The sequence below is a fragment of the Lissotriton vulgaris genome, chromosome 3_2 (assembly GCF_964263255.1).
Source record: "Lissotriton vulgaris chromosome 3_2, aLisVul1.2, whole genome shotgun sequence".
NCBI classification, from domain to species: domain Eukaryota; kingdom Metazoa; phylum Chordata; class Amphibia; order Caudata; family Salamandridae; genus Lissotriton; species Lissotriton vulgaris.
The window spans coordinates 196,093,749-196,111,907 of NC_141690.1; the positions used below are offsets into that span (position 1 = coordinate 196,093,749).

The 18,159-nt window shown below is 48.3% G+C and overlaps 1 protein-coding gene across 1 annotated transcript in view; it reads right to left on the reverse strand.

Moving 5' to 3' along the window:
• Window positions 1-18,159, reverse strand: part of NSD2 (nuclear receptor binding SET domain protein 2) — a 1,128,833-nt gene that overhangs the window by 237,302 nt on the left and 873,372 nt on the right. Inside the window, exon 16 of the mRNA XM_086964209.1 lies at window positions 999-1,204. Within this exon, the coding sequence (XP_086820335.1) occupies window positions 999-1,204 (206 nt within the window). The remainder of the gene's footprint in view (window positions 1-998; window positions 1,205-18,159) is intronic.

An 18,159-nucleotide genomic window follows, 5' to 3' on the forward strand; every position in this document is an offset into this window, starting at 1 on the left:
AAGGCCTTCCAACGATGCCTCGACCTGAGCCTTAGAAAGTACAGTATCAGTATTGGGCCCCGCGACTGCGGTAGGGCCTTGCTCATCGCTCGAGTCGTTATTGACGGCTCCGATGGCCTCTGCGTTGTTTCCTAACTCGACGATGTCTTCCTCATGGACGTAGTCTTCTTCTCCGTCCTCATCATAGATAGAGTCGTGCTACGACGCAGAATGCGACTGTTGTTCAGGATCCTCTTCATCGACGCCCTCGTCGTCATCAGCCTCGAAGATGCTCTCCGGGTTGGGCGCCGTCTTCTGCGCCGACTGTCTTGCGGTGCGTCGAAGTGTCTTCTTCGACCTGAACCTAGAACAGGCCATGCAGCTGGCCTCGTCGTGGTCCGGGGATAGGCATTTATTGCACACTGGGTGCACATCAATGTGAGGGTATTTGAAGTTGCAAACGGGGCATCTTTTGAACGGGCTCCGTTCCATCGTCGATCGTTTATGGGGCCTCTGGTGTCAAAAAAAGGCAAACGGCCTTCGACGTCCTGTTCGAAGAACTGGATCAAGTACGTGGCACTGAACAAAAGACAATACCGACGCCCCGAAGGCCTTTTGGCCTTGAAAAAGTGTTATATATCGATTGCGAACTTGAATCAAGAAAATACATCCGAAGCCAATGGCGGAAAAAAACAATCTGAGGATGGAGAGGATGCTCATGCGCACTGTAGTCCAGGGGAGGCGCCACCTATCTTGTGATACTTCGAAGACTCTTCCAGGACAACAATGTGCAATCATCCGGACCCAACACTAGGCGGCGATCTATGCACAGTTATGAATTCAGCAGCCCACATGCCTCAAACACTATGTATTCAGTGTAAATTAGCAATATATGGAAGAACCAGGCGTGAAAGTCATTTGTGGGATTATAAACTGATATTCATTTCATAAATTGCGTAGAATAATGTATGGGCTACACAGCGAACAAGTTATTAAAATGCAAGCCTAATTGCAGCTACCATTTTTGAAGACCTTTCCGAGGATTTTAACTCCTTGGTATTTGGTTCCTCTATCACCTTCGATGTAAGGAAATACACGAGCTTGGTGTGTCCAAAAATAATCCTTGGAACCAAAAAAAAATACAGGAAACTCTCCAGGCACGTGCTTCATTTTCTGAATATTTGGTGGAACATTTTTAGGATCACAAATCTCTGCAGGCCACCACCTATAAATAAAACGTTAGAAATTAATAATTTTATTAAAAAATATTTTTATTACCAAATGTATGGGGGTCAGAGTTAAACATAAAATAATTAGCTAGAAATAAAAATATTCTCTCAAGAATATCTATAAAACTAAAAAAAAAACCTTAGCACACAAACTAAATCTTCCTTAATACTCAAGTGCAAGAGTACCTTTGAGTAGAACCAATGTGACAACATTAATAAATTAAGTACTTTTACACAAGTGACCAATGAAAAAACATCAATGACAAATATTGTAGTGCAGCTACCCATTAAACTGTTGATATTTTCTTTTACCTGAGACTCCAAGGCGCAGACGCAAATCTGCTACATAAATCTATATCTGTACTAATATAATAAAGAGAGAGCCCAAACCTTTGAGGCGGGTAATCTCAGGAACCACAGCACCAATCACAACACCCAATACAGCGTTGGAAAGGGCAGTTGCAGCAGAAGGACATAGGCTATGCAGACGCCCACCATATACATTTAAAAGGTAAAAGAACCGTGCCAGCAAAGTAGTCCCCTGTGGGCGTGTCTGCGTTGTGCTGTGGGTGTGTGCTGGGGGCGTGACAAACGCTAGGGGCGTGTGGTACGTTCCGCCCTTCATGCCATGTCTCATATCGTGTGCTGTGGGCGTGGGAGTGTGTGGGGCGCGGGATTACGAAAAAAAAAAACAAAAAAAAAACGAGCGTTGTGCCCAATATTTCATTGTTTTTTCTTCCCAGGTTCTGTACATTCCAGCTCCGGGTGTCCACCCTGCTCCCTTTAAATACCCCTGCACCCCATAACCTGTCCACCCGTACTCCTTAAAATACCCCAACACCCTTAAACACTAACCCATCTTAACCCTATAAACATACCCTGTACCCCAAAACCCAAACCTATCCCTTGACCCTAAAAATACCCCTGTACCCCAAAACCCAAACCTACCCCTGAACCCTAAAAATACCCCTGTACCCCAAGACCCAAACCTAGCCCGGAACCCTAGAAATACCCCTGTACCCCAAAACCCAAACCTACCCCTGAACCCTAAAATACCTCTGTACCCCAAAACCCATACCTATCCCTAAAACTACCCCTGTACCCTATAACCAAAAACTATATCTGAAAACCTTACAATACTTAAACACCCCAAAACATATAACTCAGTACCCCAAAACATATACCCCTATACCCATACTTACCTCATCCAAACATTAAAAAAACATGCTTTTACCATTCATGCATTTAAAACAAATTTCGTTGTAAATGTATGCGTGGTAAAAGCATATAAAATGTAATGCCATGCGTTATAATGGCATTGCGGAGTCATGGTACTTTCGTAATAAAAGTATGCGGAGTGATGGTATGCGGAAAGAAAGTTGCAGAATCATGGGTGTTTACCCTCCCCCGGTAAGTAAATTGGTGGCACGGCGGCGCATATTTCCAGCAACATACTAATTTTTTCACTACCGATTTGAAAAATGCACAGGTCTCTCTCATTGATGGCCAGCACCGACATACACTTTTAGACACACCTCCCGCCACAAGTTCTAGAATTGCGAACTTTAGAGCTGGGGAGCTATTTTCGAATCTCAGCATCAGCTCAACATCCTGTGATTCCAGGCAAATCGCTTTGTCTACCCGTGCCTACCACAAATGAATGTGTTCTTCTGTAATGTAAATTGTGCTCATGCCATGTTGTCGAGTTCGGGCTATATAATATTGCAAGGAAAAATAAAGTAGGGAAACAAGTTCATACACTACTGAACGGGCACTTTTAAGTGCATCAGCAGTGCACTGTGAATCGGAGCATTTCACAGGCGTGTCACAGATAAGAAATGCTTTCAAAACGAAATCCTACATAACAATATACTACTGGCCAGCAGCAATTCATACCCGGACAACGTCGGGACGGGCTGCTAGTCCCAAATAAAGGAGAACTTACCTCCTTGTAGGTTCTGGTACTCAGTGTTTGGGCTCTGACATACACAAGTGGTTAGAAATTAGGAATTATGTGGCATTCAGGCCAGAGCTGCTGACTTTGGAATTGGGGAACCAAGTTCAAGTCTCAGTGGAGACTGAACATCCTGTGTTTCTGGGAAAATGACCATCGTCCAGTACCTCAAAAAATGACTCTGACCTTGTGTAATGTAACTGGTACTCTAATCCCCTTGGGCAGAGTTCACACTATATGAAGGGCATAACTAGTCACCTGAGAATAGCAGCCTTAACCATAGACGAGAGACAGACCCCTGAGAGTTATTTACAAAAAAACATTTAAGCGAGTTAGATCCAGGCTATGTACTTCCCTCATGCTGGGTTCTTGTTTGTAAGACCAAAGAGAGGGGCCTGAAGTTCACCAATCCTTGCCGAGGTGACATCGCCTCGAAGACGACCACCAAACCTGGAGATCAATGTAACAAGAGATCACAGATTCAAACATTTGGTGCATTTATGAGCTGAGGACTAAACTGAGACCCTTCCTGCGGAGGAGGATGAAAATAGGAGGATAAATATGGACAACACAGAAGTACTTTCTAACTGCCTCTTTTTTTTAAACCAGAACTGTGGTCCGTGATACCAGAGGAAACATATACAGAAGATTAGCCTGAGTGGCGACGAATGGGAGCATCATGATTTAGAGATGCATCAATAGTGTGCAAGACTTTCAAGACTCGGTGCAAAAAAGTGAAACAATTTGTTGTTGCATGGACTCCTAATAGAGTCCTTGCTGGTGCCAGACAATGCTTGTTTATGACAACTGCATATGACAAATCATTAGATTCTCAGGCATGTCCGTTAGGAACGTGATCCGACAACCCCAACAAGAATCTGTCAGGAAGAAGAATGAGGTATAAAAACCAAATCTATTTTGCCAGAAAAGGTAACACCTCGAGGTTGCTGAAAATCTTGACTTTCAAGGGAACTGTGAATCCCAGTATTCTTTTAAAGAAGTATAGCTAAATTGCAAATTTCAAAACGAGAGCATACTTTCACTGAATCTTCACATACTTCTAAACAAAAATCTAAATTATTTAATTGGTGGTTATCCATGAGCACAAACTAGTCTGAGGGAATTCCCATGTTCAGAAAGCAGACTCAATGATTAACTGAGCCAGCTATACCCTAGGTACTCTTCAAACACAGCAAGTCTTTCGCCTCTGATCAATTAATTAGTTAAGTCATAAGGAATATGACATTACTTGTCAAGATGTCAAGTCAAGATGTCTGCCTGGCTATTTATTCCTTATGCGATAGAGGTCAACGGCCTACACAAAGAAGTGGTGAACCTCTCAGGTCCATAGCCAGATAAAAAACGGACCATGAATAATATAATGTCTAGCAATGACCATTTTTCACTGAAGGGGAAAAAATTACTTCAGGCAGAAGAAACATGCCTTTTAATTTCAGATTATCCACCTGTAGTCATGTTTTGGTTGACCCAATTGGTAGGTGTTCAATTAAAGAACGTGAGCTCTCCAGCTCCAGTGGGTCTCAGTGAAGAGCCAAATGGTGTTGAAAGGCTTCATTCAGATGTATCAGGGTAAACTTGTAGATGGAGGCAGCCATGAGGCATAGAAGCTTTCAAAACCAAAGGCAAGCCAAGGTCTCAATTCGCTGTGGGTAATTGTTTCTCTCAGTGTCTATCCTCTCTAGTGAAGAGACAGTTCCAGTAAAGCTTCTACCAACTGAAGTCTTTGGCGGTGAACTAACTGACACTTATTTATCAATATAGAGAACCCAAAGTTGAGAAGGTTGCTGCATACTAATTGTAGGTGTGTGTGGTTTTCTCTGGTTGACTGTCTATACCATCTTCTAAAGGTACAATAATTGGTAGACACTCTGCCAGCTTAAATGGAAAGACACTACTAAGAGTATGTTTGAGCCAAGGGGAGTCAAGAGTGGGAGTTTACGGCAAATGAAAGAGAATGCCAAATCTATTAGAAATATTAAACTAAGTATCTTGCACTACACCCTACTTTTCAAGGATTGGTCTTTGATATTTTGGGGTCATAATAGCAATCAGTACCTTTTGTTTCATAGAGGAGTCTCATATTGTGCTCTATGGTCTAGAGATGGTGGATAATATGTTCTGGAAGCTTTTTTAGAGGAGATCTGAAAAGAAATAAGTTACTTACCTCTAACTGTAGTTCTCCGGTATTGGAAGCTTTCATAGATTCACATGTTAAAATCATTCCCCGTCATGATGAGAGTCCGCGGTACTTCAAATAGTGCCGCTCGCAGCCGTTTTTTGTGACGAGACTCTGCCATTCTCCTGATTTACTACGGAGCCTGCATTTGGGATTCGACAGCCAACTCTGGGAACCACATCAACACGCTGACAGGGGCCGGGACTGCGAGACCCAGGGATCACTGCGCATCAACAACGCAGCGCACCTGGTGTCTCTTCCCGCCCCCCTGCTTCGCGGGAGCCACTCGCAGCCGTTTTTTGTGACGAGAGACTCTGCCATTCTCCTGATTTACTACGGAGCCTGCATTTGGGATTCGACAGCCAACTCTGGGAACCACATCAACACGCTGACAGGGGCCGGGACTGCAGGACCCAGGGATCACCGTGCATCAACAACGCAGCGCACCTGGTGTCTCTTCCCGCCCCCCTGCTTCGCGGGAGCCGCTCGCAGACGTTTTTTGTGACGAGAGACTCTGCCATTCTCCGGATTTACTACGGAGCCTGCATTTGGGATTCGACAGCCAACTCTGGGAACCACATCAACACGCTGACAGGGGCCGGGACTGCGAGACCCAGGGATCACCGCGCATCAACAACGCAGCGCACCTGGTGTCTCTTCCCCGCCCCCTCCTACATTAGCACGCCACTTACCGCGAACGCAGGACGCGCGCGGGTGTGCGCCGGGCTAAGCCCAGGCAAAGGGCGGGCCGTTTGAGGCTGTTCGAGGACGGGAGAGACCGGGACCGGGCCACCCCCTTGCTTTGGCTCAATTGTGTATGTTATGTTATGTTATTAATATACTTCTATAGCTCACGGCCACTCCACGGAGTATCTCGGCGCTTTATCGAAGGAACCCACCGAAGAAGGGAGAACATAACACTGAGAGGACATGCAGATACAAGAAGCAACACCAATTTAAGGGAAAAGCCATGTTTTAAGGGCCTTTCGGAAGGACAGAAGGCTAGAGGCCTGTCTTAAAGAAATTGGGAGGTCATTCCAAGCATGAGGAGCTAAGTAGCGAAAGGACCGTCCTCCTGCTCTAGCGCGCTTGATAATGGGAACATTCATTTTAGCTAGGGACGAAGATCTAAGAGATCTGGAGGGATGATACCAGGACAATCGTTTGGAAATATATTTAGGGCCTATACCATGTAGGGCCTTAAAAGTCGTGGTCAAAGTTTTAAAAAGAATCCTTTTAGCAATAGGTAGCCAGTGTAGGGTTGAAAGACGATCAGTGGCTCTAGCTCTTCTTGGAAGACCAAAGATGGCTCGGGCCGCAGAATTCTGGGCGATTTGTAGACGCCTAACCAGATATTTGGGAAGTCCCAGAAACAAAACATTCGCGTAATCCAGCCTAGAGCCGACCAGTGCCTGGACAATGATTTTCCTGTGCTGGATGGACACTAAAGGGAGAAATTTACGAAGCATCCGAAGGATGCCGAAACATCTCCCAGTGAGAGATGAAATATGCGGTCCGAAAGATAAATCACTGTCAATAATGACTCCCAAATGTTTGGCCTTCAAGGATGAGCTAGTGGGAGGGAACATATCCTGCGGCCACCAGGGTTTCCAATCAGGCTCAGTATCTGGTCCTCCTTCCTTCAAAGATTGGACCAAACACCGTAGCAGGATGACCACAAGGGAAACACGGAGTAAAAGCAACTTGGCAGCAGCGGGAGCTGATAAAGGTACTCTGGAAAACTATTTTGCTAAGGCCGGCTCACAATTGATCGATGAAATTACGGTCCTAGAGAGGCGTATTTCACAAGAATTAGATTGGGCAAGGAGATCTTCCATGGGCCCTCTGGCACATGCCAAGTCCCCTGCCAATAGAGACAATCATACACCAATCATTGACAACATCGAGCCTAATAACGAGACATCTGGTGTTGTTAATTCTCCAGTGAACCCAGATACATTAAATTCGACCTCATTTAGTATTGCAAAGGACCTCAGTGAATATGTGGACATGAGCATGTTAAATTTGCCACTGATTCAACTACACCCCATCCCACCTACCGCTGCACCCCTCGTTCCAGAGGTAATCATTGACAAAGGTTTAGCTAATAACTCATTGCAGGGGGCAAGGGAAGGGGCTATTCCCAAAAGGAAAACAGACATCCAAATGAAAGGTTAAAGGAAGACAAAAACTCCCAAGCTAAATCCTATCCCTGAAGCTAAAAGACCTGGCTCAACCAGTACAAAAACCAAGCCCACTGACGCAACCGAGATAACATGTTCTGATGTATTGTTTGTAGAGGTAATAGAGCACAACAACACGCACCCCCTTGATACCTCTAGTGAGGATATTACGTTAGCAGACATAGGTGCTCTCATGAGATACCCACTAAGCCCTCTAGAAGCACGGTTAATTAAGATGGAAGCTAGGCTAGTATCCATAGAAATATCTGTAGGAGAGTAGGGTCTGCAATCCTATGATCACCCAGATTTTTTGCTTTTGTTTCACTGGTTTACGACTTTCTCTGGCTGTGGGCCTGCCAATCAGACCCACAGCCTGGCTGTTCTCTTTCTAAATTACCTCATGTACCCTAGGTGCATCTACCAATTGGTACTGGGCCACCTTATCAGACCCTGTAACTCAGGGCATAGGTGTACCCAGGGCTGCCAGGGGCTGCAGCATGTATTATGCCACCCCTGGCTGGCCTCCTAAATTTGACACAACTGGCTGCATGACAGCTGGGGCAAAGTCGTGTAATCACCCTTTTGCTGTAGGTGTAGTATACCTATACCTAACCCTAAAATGGACACACAGATTCCTATCAGTCACTCCTATGGCAGGCCTTGACAACCCTGAAGGCAGAGTGCTTGGAATCGTGTGAGATGGTGCTCTGGCACGAGCTGAGCCTGTCTGCAGCTTGCGGAATCAAGTCCTAATAGCTGTTCCATGATATCGCATACCATATACTCTTAAGTGCATTATAATCCTCGCGGTTAAATGCTATCTTTGGTATTGCTTTATCAAAACATGTCGAGTAAGGTGTCATACGAATTGGAATACTAACCCCTCGCCAATTCTGGCGACGGGGTTAGCATTCCACCCTTCTAGAGGGACACGACATGTATGTAACTGTGAACCCCGGTTAAAGTTAACTGAAGCCTCAGCTCCACAAAATGGATGCTGCCACCACAGACACGAGTCTGACCCCCTGCAGCTGGGAGTCCTTCCAGTGAGGGGAGCCTGGACAAAGGGTTTCCTGTCAGGGGCGGTGCTAGCACCGTCCCAGACATGGTTTTGTGTATCCTGGGTAGGCAGGGCTTTACAGGAAGGTGACTGCTGAGTGGCACCCCGGTGCTCACTACGCATAGGCCGGTCTGAACCAGTTCCAGGGGCACACCAGCCCCTGGCCTGGGGAAGTCCGGCATGGCTGAGGGGTGTAACCACCCCCCACCTAGTCCCACCCATAGGCAGGACCTAGTCACCGGGTCAGCCCCCTTTTTTAGTATAAAGATGGGAGCGGGCCCCCTGTTAAGATCAGATCATCTTTGGAATCAAGATACCACTTTCTTTGAAAGGACTTCACGATTTCTTCTTCAAGATTCTCCCTTGTGGCTAAGGAGTAGTCACCCTGCATCCGCAGGCACCATCCTAAAGAACACTGCGGTCTGCTGCAAGTCCTTCATCACGAATCCGACGACCCAGCTCGACGAGACCCGGCTTCCCTGGCACCTCTGACCTCTACTCACCTCTACAGCCCAGCTGAGAACCGTGAGTGCGACGAGACCTCAAGGGACCGACGATCGCCAAGACTGCACGACATCTTTACTGCAAGCCCACCGTGTCCTCCACTGGTGAGTGCTTTGGGGTCCGAGAAGCCCCGACCCTGCGCAGCTCCAGCACCCAAGATCAGCCCCCCTGCATCTCCACGATCTGCGTGGGGCCCTTCTGCTGTTTGCTGTGCACCGCGTTGTTTGGCTACTAGCCGGCTGGCTTGTGGCCCTCTGAACGACGCCCAACGACTTCACGACTGCTGGTCTGGTTGCTCCAGGCTGGCCTTTGCTTCCTTCTTCAAGAGAGGCACCCCGGACCCTCCTGGTCCACTCCAGACGCCATTTTAGGTCCACCGCGTGGGCTTGAATTTGCCAAGGCTTTGTTGCCCAATCCTGGGTCCAGCGACGCCGGCAGCTTCTATCTTCGTGGGACAGCTCGATCCTCCATCCTGGTCGCCGACAACGCCTCCTGGTCCGTGAGATCTTCGAGTCAAGCGTCACCCACTCACCTAGTCGAGGTGGCTACCATCCGGTGCCCTCCTGGTGCCCACTGACTACTGGCTAGTAGTCTCGAACTTGGTCCCCTCTGCTTTCAGGTGTCATCTATCTTCAAGATCCAGGCTTGGATCCGACTGAACTTTCTTCACTGGTCACCGGCCAGCATCTTTTCTTCCGGCTCCTGATCCGTCTACGAGGATTCCCGACGTCTTTTCAGACCTATGCAGCTGCAGCCCCTGGGCTAGGTAACTTCGGCATTTCGGTGCCCCAGCATAGCCTCACTATCCAAGGGTCAGAATCTACTTTCGTTTTCTCCCTACCAGGTCGGGTTCGCCCGAGAACACTAACTTTCTATTTCCTAGCTACCATAGACTTTTGTCCCGCATCTCGCGTGAGAGTGCACACACTGCACCCGAGTCCCCTAGGCCTCCTAGAAGTAATCTAACGATTCCCTAGTCAAGTCCTAGCGATTCCAAAAGCTATTAGTACTGTACTTACCTGCTAGGAATTTCGCATTCCACTTTCAGAGTATATGGTTTTCCGTGCCCCTCGGGCATTTGTATATACTGTGCTAACTTAAGTATTTTTGTAAGAGTTTTGGTTTGTGCTTAGTACCCTGTCCTCATAAAGAGTACAGGGCTGTTGTGATCTTTAAATAAATAACTGTTTATTTTCATAACACTTGTGTGGTGTCCTTTCACTTGGTATTCAAGAGGTATATGTGTGGTAAACAGCTGGCTTAACGCGCCCTCTCGAGTCTTTAGCCTTAGACTGCTCGTATCCACGCTACTAGGATAGCTGGTCTATAAGGTTGACTTACAACCAATCATCAATAAGGGTTGCTGGACTGATACATAGTGTTCACTAGAATAGTGAGCACTGCATATCAGGCCACCTTCTCACATTGGTGAGCAGCGGTTGGGATTTGAGCTTGCTGTTGTTTTACCACACGTATCCTAAGAATATCTTGTTGAAAGATCACATAAGTACTGTTAGGTACACATAACTAAAGCTTAGAATACTCTGAGTTCTACTGAACCAGCTGTTGTAGCTCCTCAAGGCTTAGCACACCTTGGCTGCAACTCTTAGCAAGGGATCAGTAGGTAAACACATAGTGTAGGTAGGTGCATCACTTACACCACACTAGAAACAGTATGTCGGACAAAGGAGGAAACACTGAGGTTCCCCTTGTGTCAGTTGACCCTCCACAGGTCATCCCTTCAAGATATACTGCGCTTAGCTTCCATGAGTTACGACAAGTGTGTACCTCTAGGAAGATTAAGCAGGGGTCTAACCCCACAACTGCCTTTCTGATTGGTCTCTTAGAGACTCATGATGCAAGGAGGGCTGGTAACCCAGACCCTTCTAATTCAGATGGCAACATGCCCTCCTTACAGGGTCCCTTTGATGCCCAGGACCATCCTCTTCAGGAAGCAGATGATGCTGATGATGAGGATGATGATTTGGTATCAGGGGATGAGGCAGAAAAGGAACAGGTAGAAGTCAACAGACTAACCAGGTCCAACTTAAGCAGACATGAGATGGGCACTAGGGGACCCTTGGGGCCACTCTCAGGTCAGCTTAACATTGGGAATGGACGAGATAGATCTCTATCAAGAGGCTCTATCAGATCCCTTCATACCAATGGCTCTCAACGTTCCTCTCAAAGGGGAATGACATCTCCCCAGAGGAGAATGTATGAAGCTAAGGAAAAGGCAGCCAATCTGAGGATTGAAAGGGAAGAACTTGCCCTGGCCAAAGAGAGGCTTGCCTTTGCTAGAGAGCAACAATTGAGTGGGACAGTCCCCACTGGTGGCAGCATTGTACCTAGCAATAGGGAGAGGAGTTTTGATACAAAACACCTTGGTAAGATAGTGCCCCCCTTTAAACAAGGGGATGACATCCACAAATGGATTACTGCTTTGGAGAGGGCCTGCACTGTGCAAGGTGTTCCCCCAAGTCAGTGGGCAGCTATCTTGTGGCTCTCCTTTGAGGGTAAAGGAAGAGACAAGCTCCTCACCACAAGGGTGGAGGATGCTAATGATTACCAAGTCTTGAAAAATGCACTGGTTGATGGGTTTGGCCTAACCACTGAGCAGTACAGGGTGCTGTTCAGGGATACCCAGAAAACGCAGTCTCAAGATTGGGCTGACTTTGTAGATTGTGCCACTAAGGCTTTTGAGGGCTGGTTGCTGGGCAGTAAGGTTACTGATTATAAAGGATTGTACAATTTGATGATGAGAGAGCAAATTTTAAACAATTGTCAGAACCAGTTGTTGCATCAGCATCTTGTTGACTCAGATCTGACCTCTCCCCAAGAATTGGGAAAGAAGGCAGACAGATGGGTTAGAACAAGAGTTAAACAGAACCAGGGCCAGAATCAAGGTGGTCAGAAGAAAGCAGACCAGAAGGGTAAAGATTCTAAGGGGGAACAAAATGACCAGAAGTCTTCGACAGGTCCCCAACAACCCAAAGAGGGTGGGGGTCAGGCTCCCCAAAAGAAGAAAGAAGGCCAATCTAAAAGGTGGTGCCAATACTGCAAAAGTAAAACTCACTGGTTTAGTGAGTGCACCAAGAAAGGAGGAGGGCAGACTCCTGCCACTGCAGCCCCTAAGGCACCTGTGCCCCCTAGTACAGCCAGCAGTGGTAGTGCACCTCCCAAGGGTTTAGTAGGGTTAACCCTGGGTTCTGAGGGGTGTGACAACTTAGTTGGTACACTCACTCAGGCTGTCCTTGTTTGTACAGGGGATGTGGATATGTCCCCTGATATAAGTCCCAATACTTTGGGCAAATACAGACAGACACCTTTTATTAATGGAAAAATGGCTCAGGCCTATAGGGACACTTGTGCCAGTGTCACAATGGTGACACCTAGCTTTGTGGACCCTGGACAGATCATGCCAGGTACAGAATTCCTGGTGACCAATGCCAGCAATGTCACTACCAATCATAGTATGGCAATTGTAGCTTTCTCCTGGGGAGGGGTAACTGGCCAAAAGAAGGTTGTAGTTAGTTCAGACCTCCCAGTGGATTGTTTGTTGGGCAATGATTTGGAGTCATCACAATGGTCAGAAGTGGAGCAGAGGACTCATCTGGAAATGTTAGGTTTGCCAGCACATGTGTTTGCTGTGACTAGGTCACAGGCCAGAAGATGCCCCACTGAACAGGTGCTGGATCCTGGAACAATGGACCAGACACCTTCCAAGAAAAAGAGCAGTAGGGTTAAGGCTGTGCCTTCCCCCTTGCCCCAGGTTGTGGATCAAGTCTCAGAGGAGGCTGACCTGCAGGAATTGAGGGAAACTGAGCCTAGAGAGTTTGAACTTGATCAAGTTGAATTCTTGGGTTCAGGGGGACCCTCAAGGGAAGACCTGGGGAAGGACCAGTTAGGCTGCCCTTCTCTTGAACCCCTCAGACAGCAGGCTGCTGCTGAGGCTGCTGGGAACGCCACAGGTACCCACAAGGTATACTGGGAAGATGGACTCCTGTACACTGAGTCAAGAGACCCCAAGCCTGGCATGACCAGGAGGCTGGTTGTACCCTTGTCTCAGAGAGGTTTCCTACTTACCTTGGCCCATGAGATTCCCTTAGCAGGACACTTAGGCCAGACAAAGACTTGGGACAGGCTTGTCTCACACTTTCACTGGCCTCACATGAATGAGGATACCAAGGAGTTTTGTCGCTCCTGTGTCACTTGCCAAGCCAGTGGTAAGTCAGGTGGCACAACAAAGGCCCCCCTTATACCAATGCCTGTGGTGGGGGTGCCCTTTGAAAGAGTGGGGATTGACATTGTTGGTCCAATGGAACCCCAGACAGCATCAGGGCACAAGTTTATACTGGTGGTAGTGGATCATGCCACCAGGTATCCTGAAGCTATTCCACTTAGGACCACCACAGCCCCTGTGGTGGCAAGGGCCCTAGTTGGAGTGTTCTCCAGAGTGGGCTTCCCTAAGGAGGTTGTCTCTGACAGAGGTGCAAACTTCATGTCAAGCTATTTAACTGCTATGTGGAAGGAGTGTGGTGTCAATTACAAATTCACTACACCCTATCACCCACAATGCAATGGGCTTGTTGAAAGGTTCAACAGGACCCTAAAAGGGATGATTCATGGACTACCTGAAACACTCAGGCGTAGATGGGATGTCCTGATGCCCTGCCTTCTGTTTGCTTACAGAGAAGTCCCACAAAAGGGGGTTGGCTACAGCCCTTTTGAACTTTTGTATGGGCATCCTGTGAGAGGCCCCTTGTGTTTGGTGAAGGAAGGATGGGAGAGACCTCTCAAAAAGCCTGCAACCAACATAATGGACTATGTACTTGGTCTCCGCTCCAGGATGGCTGAGTATATGGAGAAGGCATCAGAAAACCTTAAGGCCAGTCAAGAACTTCAAAAAGCTTGGCATGACCAAAAGGCTGTCCTGACTGTTTATCAGCCTGGACAGAAGGTGTGGGTGCTGGAGCCAGTGGCCCCAGCAGCACTCAAAGACAAATGGTCTGGGCCCCACACAATCCTTGAGCAAAAGGGAGAGGTCACCTACCTGGTGGACCTTGGAACTCCCAGGAGTCCCCACAGGGTACTCCATGTCAACAGGCTCAAAGCATATGTCGACAGGAAGGACATGAGCTTGCTCATGGCCATAGATGAGGGACAGGAGGAAGAGAGTGACCCTCTCCCAGACCTGCTCACTCAGAATCCTGATGATGGGTCAGTAGATGGTGTTGTCTTTTGTGGCAGCCTCTCTGAACATCAGCAGAAAGACTGTAAACAGGTTCTTCAGTCTTTCAGACATATGTTCTCTCTGACACCCAGTCAGACCAATTGGTGTACCCATGAGGTTGACACTGGTGACAGCCTGCCAGTCAAGAGTAAAATCTACAGGCAGCCTGATCATGTTAGAGACTGCATAAAAACTGAAGTGCAGAAAATGTTGGAATTGGGAGTCATTGAACCCTCAGATAGCCCTTGGGCTAGTCCAGTAGTTCTAGTGCCAAAGCCTCACACCCAAGATGGTAAGAGAGAGATGAGGTTTTGCGTAGACTACAGGGGTCTCAATGCAGTCACTAAGACTGATGCCCATCCAATACCAAGGGCAGATGAACTTATAGATAGATTGGCTTCTGCCAACTACTTAAGTACATTTGACTTAACAGCTGGGTATTGGCAAATCAGGTTAGCTGAGGATGCCAAACCCAAAACAGCATTTTCAACCCCTGGTGGGCATTATCAATTTGTGGTAATGCCCTTTGGTCTGAAAAATGCACCTGCCACCTTCCAAAGGTTGGTGAATCAAGTCCTTACTGGGCTGGATGACTACTGTGCAGCATATCTAGATGATATTGCTGTCTTTAGCTCCACCTGGGAGGATCACCTGGTCCACCTGAGGAAAGTGTTAGAGGCTCTGCAAGCAGCAGGCCTCACTATCAAGGCCACCAAGTGCCAGATAGGGCAGACACAGGTTGTATACCTGGGCCACCTTGTAGGTGGAGGCCAGGTTCAGCCACTGGAGAGCAAAATACAGTCAATCAGGGACTGGGCTCCTCCAACCACCCAGACTCAGGTTCGAGCTTTCTTGGGCCTGACTGGATACTACAGAAAATTTGTCAGGAACTATGGTTCCATTGTGACACCATTAAATGAACTGACAAGTAAAAAAATGCCAAAAAAGGTTCAGTGGACAGCAGGCTGTCAAAAAGCATTCGATGACCTAAAGCAGGCCATGTGCACAGCACCTATCCTTAAGAGTCCAGACTACTCCAAACCATTCATTGTCCAAACAGATGCTTCTGAGTTGGGTGTGGGAGCTGTTCTTTCTCAACTGAATTTTGATGGTCAGGATCAGCCCATTGCTTTTATAAGCAGAAGGCTGACCCCCAGAGAGAAGAATTGGTCAGCTATTGAGAGGGAGGCCTTTGCTGTGGTTTGGGCCCTGAAGAAGCTGAGGCCATACTTGTTTGGCACTCACTTCAAGATTCAGACCGACCATAAGCCCCTCTTGTGGCTAAATCAGATGAAGGGTGAAAACCCCAAACTGCTTAGGTGGTCCATTTCCCTACAGGGGATGGACTTTACAGTGGAACATAGACCTGGTACTGATCATGGCAATGCCGATGGGCTCTCCAGATATTTCCACTTAGAACAAGAAGACTCACCTGGTCAAGGTTAGCTTATTGTCCCAAAGTTTGGGGGGGGGTCATGTAGGAGAGTAGGGTCTGCAATCCTATGATCACCCAGATTTTTTGCTTTTGTTTCACTGGTTTACGACTTTCTCTGGCTGTGGGCCTGCCAATCAGACCCACAGCCTGGCTGTTCTCTTTCTAAATTACCTCATGTACCCTAGGTGCATCTACCAATTGGTACTGGGCCACCTTATCAGACCCTGTAACTCAGGGCATAGGTGTACCCAGGGCTGCCAGGGGCTGCAGCATGTATTATGCCACCCCTGGCTGGCCTCCTAAATTTGACACAACTGGCTGCATGACAGCTGGGGCAAAGTCGTGTAATCACCCTTTTGCTGTAGGTGTAGTATACCTATACCTAACCCTAAAATGGACACACAGATTCCTATCAGTCACTCCTATGGCAGGCCTTGACAACCCTGAAGGCAGAGTGCTTGGAATCGTGTGAGATGGTGCTCTGGCACGAGCTGAGCCTGTCTGCAGCTTGCGGAATCAAGTCCTAATAGCTGTTCCATGATATCGCATACCATATACTCTTAAGTGCATTATAATCCTCGCGGTTAAATGCTATCTTTGGTATTGCTTTATCAAAACATGTCGAGTAAGGTGTCATACGAATTGGAATACTAACCCCTCGCCAATTCTGGCGACGGGGTTAGCATTCCACCCTTCTAGAGGGACACGACATGTATGTAACTGTGAACCCCGGTTAAAGTTAACTGAAGCCTCAGCTCCACAAAATGGATGCTGCCACCACAGACACGAGTCTGACCCCCTGCAGCTGGGAGTCCTTCCAGTGAGGGGAGCCTGGACAAAGGGTTTCCTGTCAGGGGCGGTGCTAGCACCGTCCCAGACATGGTTTTGTGTATCCTGGGTAGGCAGGGCTTTACAGGAAGGTGACTGCTGAGTGGCACCCCGGTGCTCACTACGCATAGGCCGGTCTGAACCAGTTCCAGGGGCACACCAGCCCCTGGCCTGGGGAAGTCCGGCATGGCTGAGGGGTGTAACCACCCCCCACCTAGTCCCACCCATAGGCAGGACCTAGTCACCGGGTCAGCCCCCTTTTTTAGTATAAAGATGGGAGCGGGCCCCCTGTTAAGATCAGATCATCTTTGGAATCAAGATACCACTTTCTTTGAAAGGACTTCACGATTTCTTCTTCAAGATTCTCCCTTGTGGCTAAGGAGTAGTCACCCTGCATCCGCAGGCACCATCCTAAAGAACACTGCGGTCTGCTGCAAGTCCTTCATCACGAATCCGACGACCCAGCTCGACGAGACCCGGCTTCCCTGGCACCTCTGACCTCTACTCACCTCTACAGCCCAGCTGAGAACCGTGAGTGCGACGAGACCTCAAGGGACCGACGATCGCCAAGACTGCACGACATCTTTACTGCAAGCCCACCGTGTCCTCCACTGGTGAGTGCTTTGGGGTCCGAGAAGCCCCGACCCTGCGCAGCTCCAGCACCCAAGATCAGCCCCCCTGCATCTCCACGATCTGCGTGGGGCCCTTCTGCTGTTTGCTGTGCACCGCGTTGTTTGGCTACTAGCCGGCTGGCTTGTGGCCCTCTGAACGACGCCCAACGACTTCACGACTGCTGGTCTGGTTGCTCCAGGCTGGCCTTTGCTTCCTTCTTCAAGAGAGGCACCCCGGACCCTCCTGGTCCACTCCAGACGCCATTTTAGGTCCACCGCGTGGGCTTGAATTTGCCAAGGCTTTGTTGCCCAATCCTGGGTCCAGCGACGCCGGCAGCTTCTATCTTCGTGGGACAGCTCGATCCTCCATCCTGGTCGCCGACAACGCCTCCTGGTCCGTGAGATCTTCGAGTCAAGCGTCACCCACTCACCTAGTCGAGGTGGCTACCATCCGGTGCCCTCCTGGTGCCCACTGACTACTGGCTAGTAGTCTCGAACTTGGTCCCCTCTGCTTTCAGGTGTCATCTATCTTCAAGATCCAGGCTTGGATCCGACTGAACTTTCTTCACTGGTCACCGGCCAGCATCTTTTCTTCCGGCTCCTGATCCGTCTACGAGGATTCCCGACGTCTTTTCAGACCTATGCAGCTGCAGCCCCTGGGCTAGGTAACTTCGGCATTTCGGTGCCCCAGCATAGCCTCACTATCCAAGGGTCAGAATCTACTTTCGTTTTCTCCCTACCAGGTCGGGTTCGCCCGAGAACACTAACTTTCTATTTCCTAGCTACCATAGACTTTTGTCCCGCATCTCGCGTGAGAGTGCACACACTGCACCCGAGTCCCCTAGGCCTCCTAGAAGTAATCTAACGATTCCCTAGTCAAGTCCTAGCGATTCCAAAAGCTATTAGTACTGTACTTACCTGCTAGGAATTTCGCATTCCACTTTCA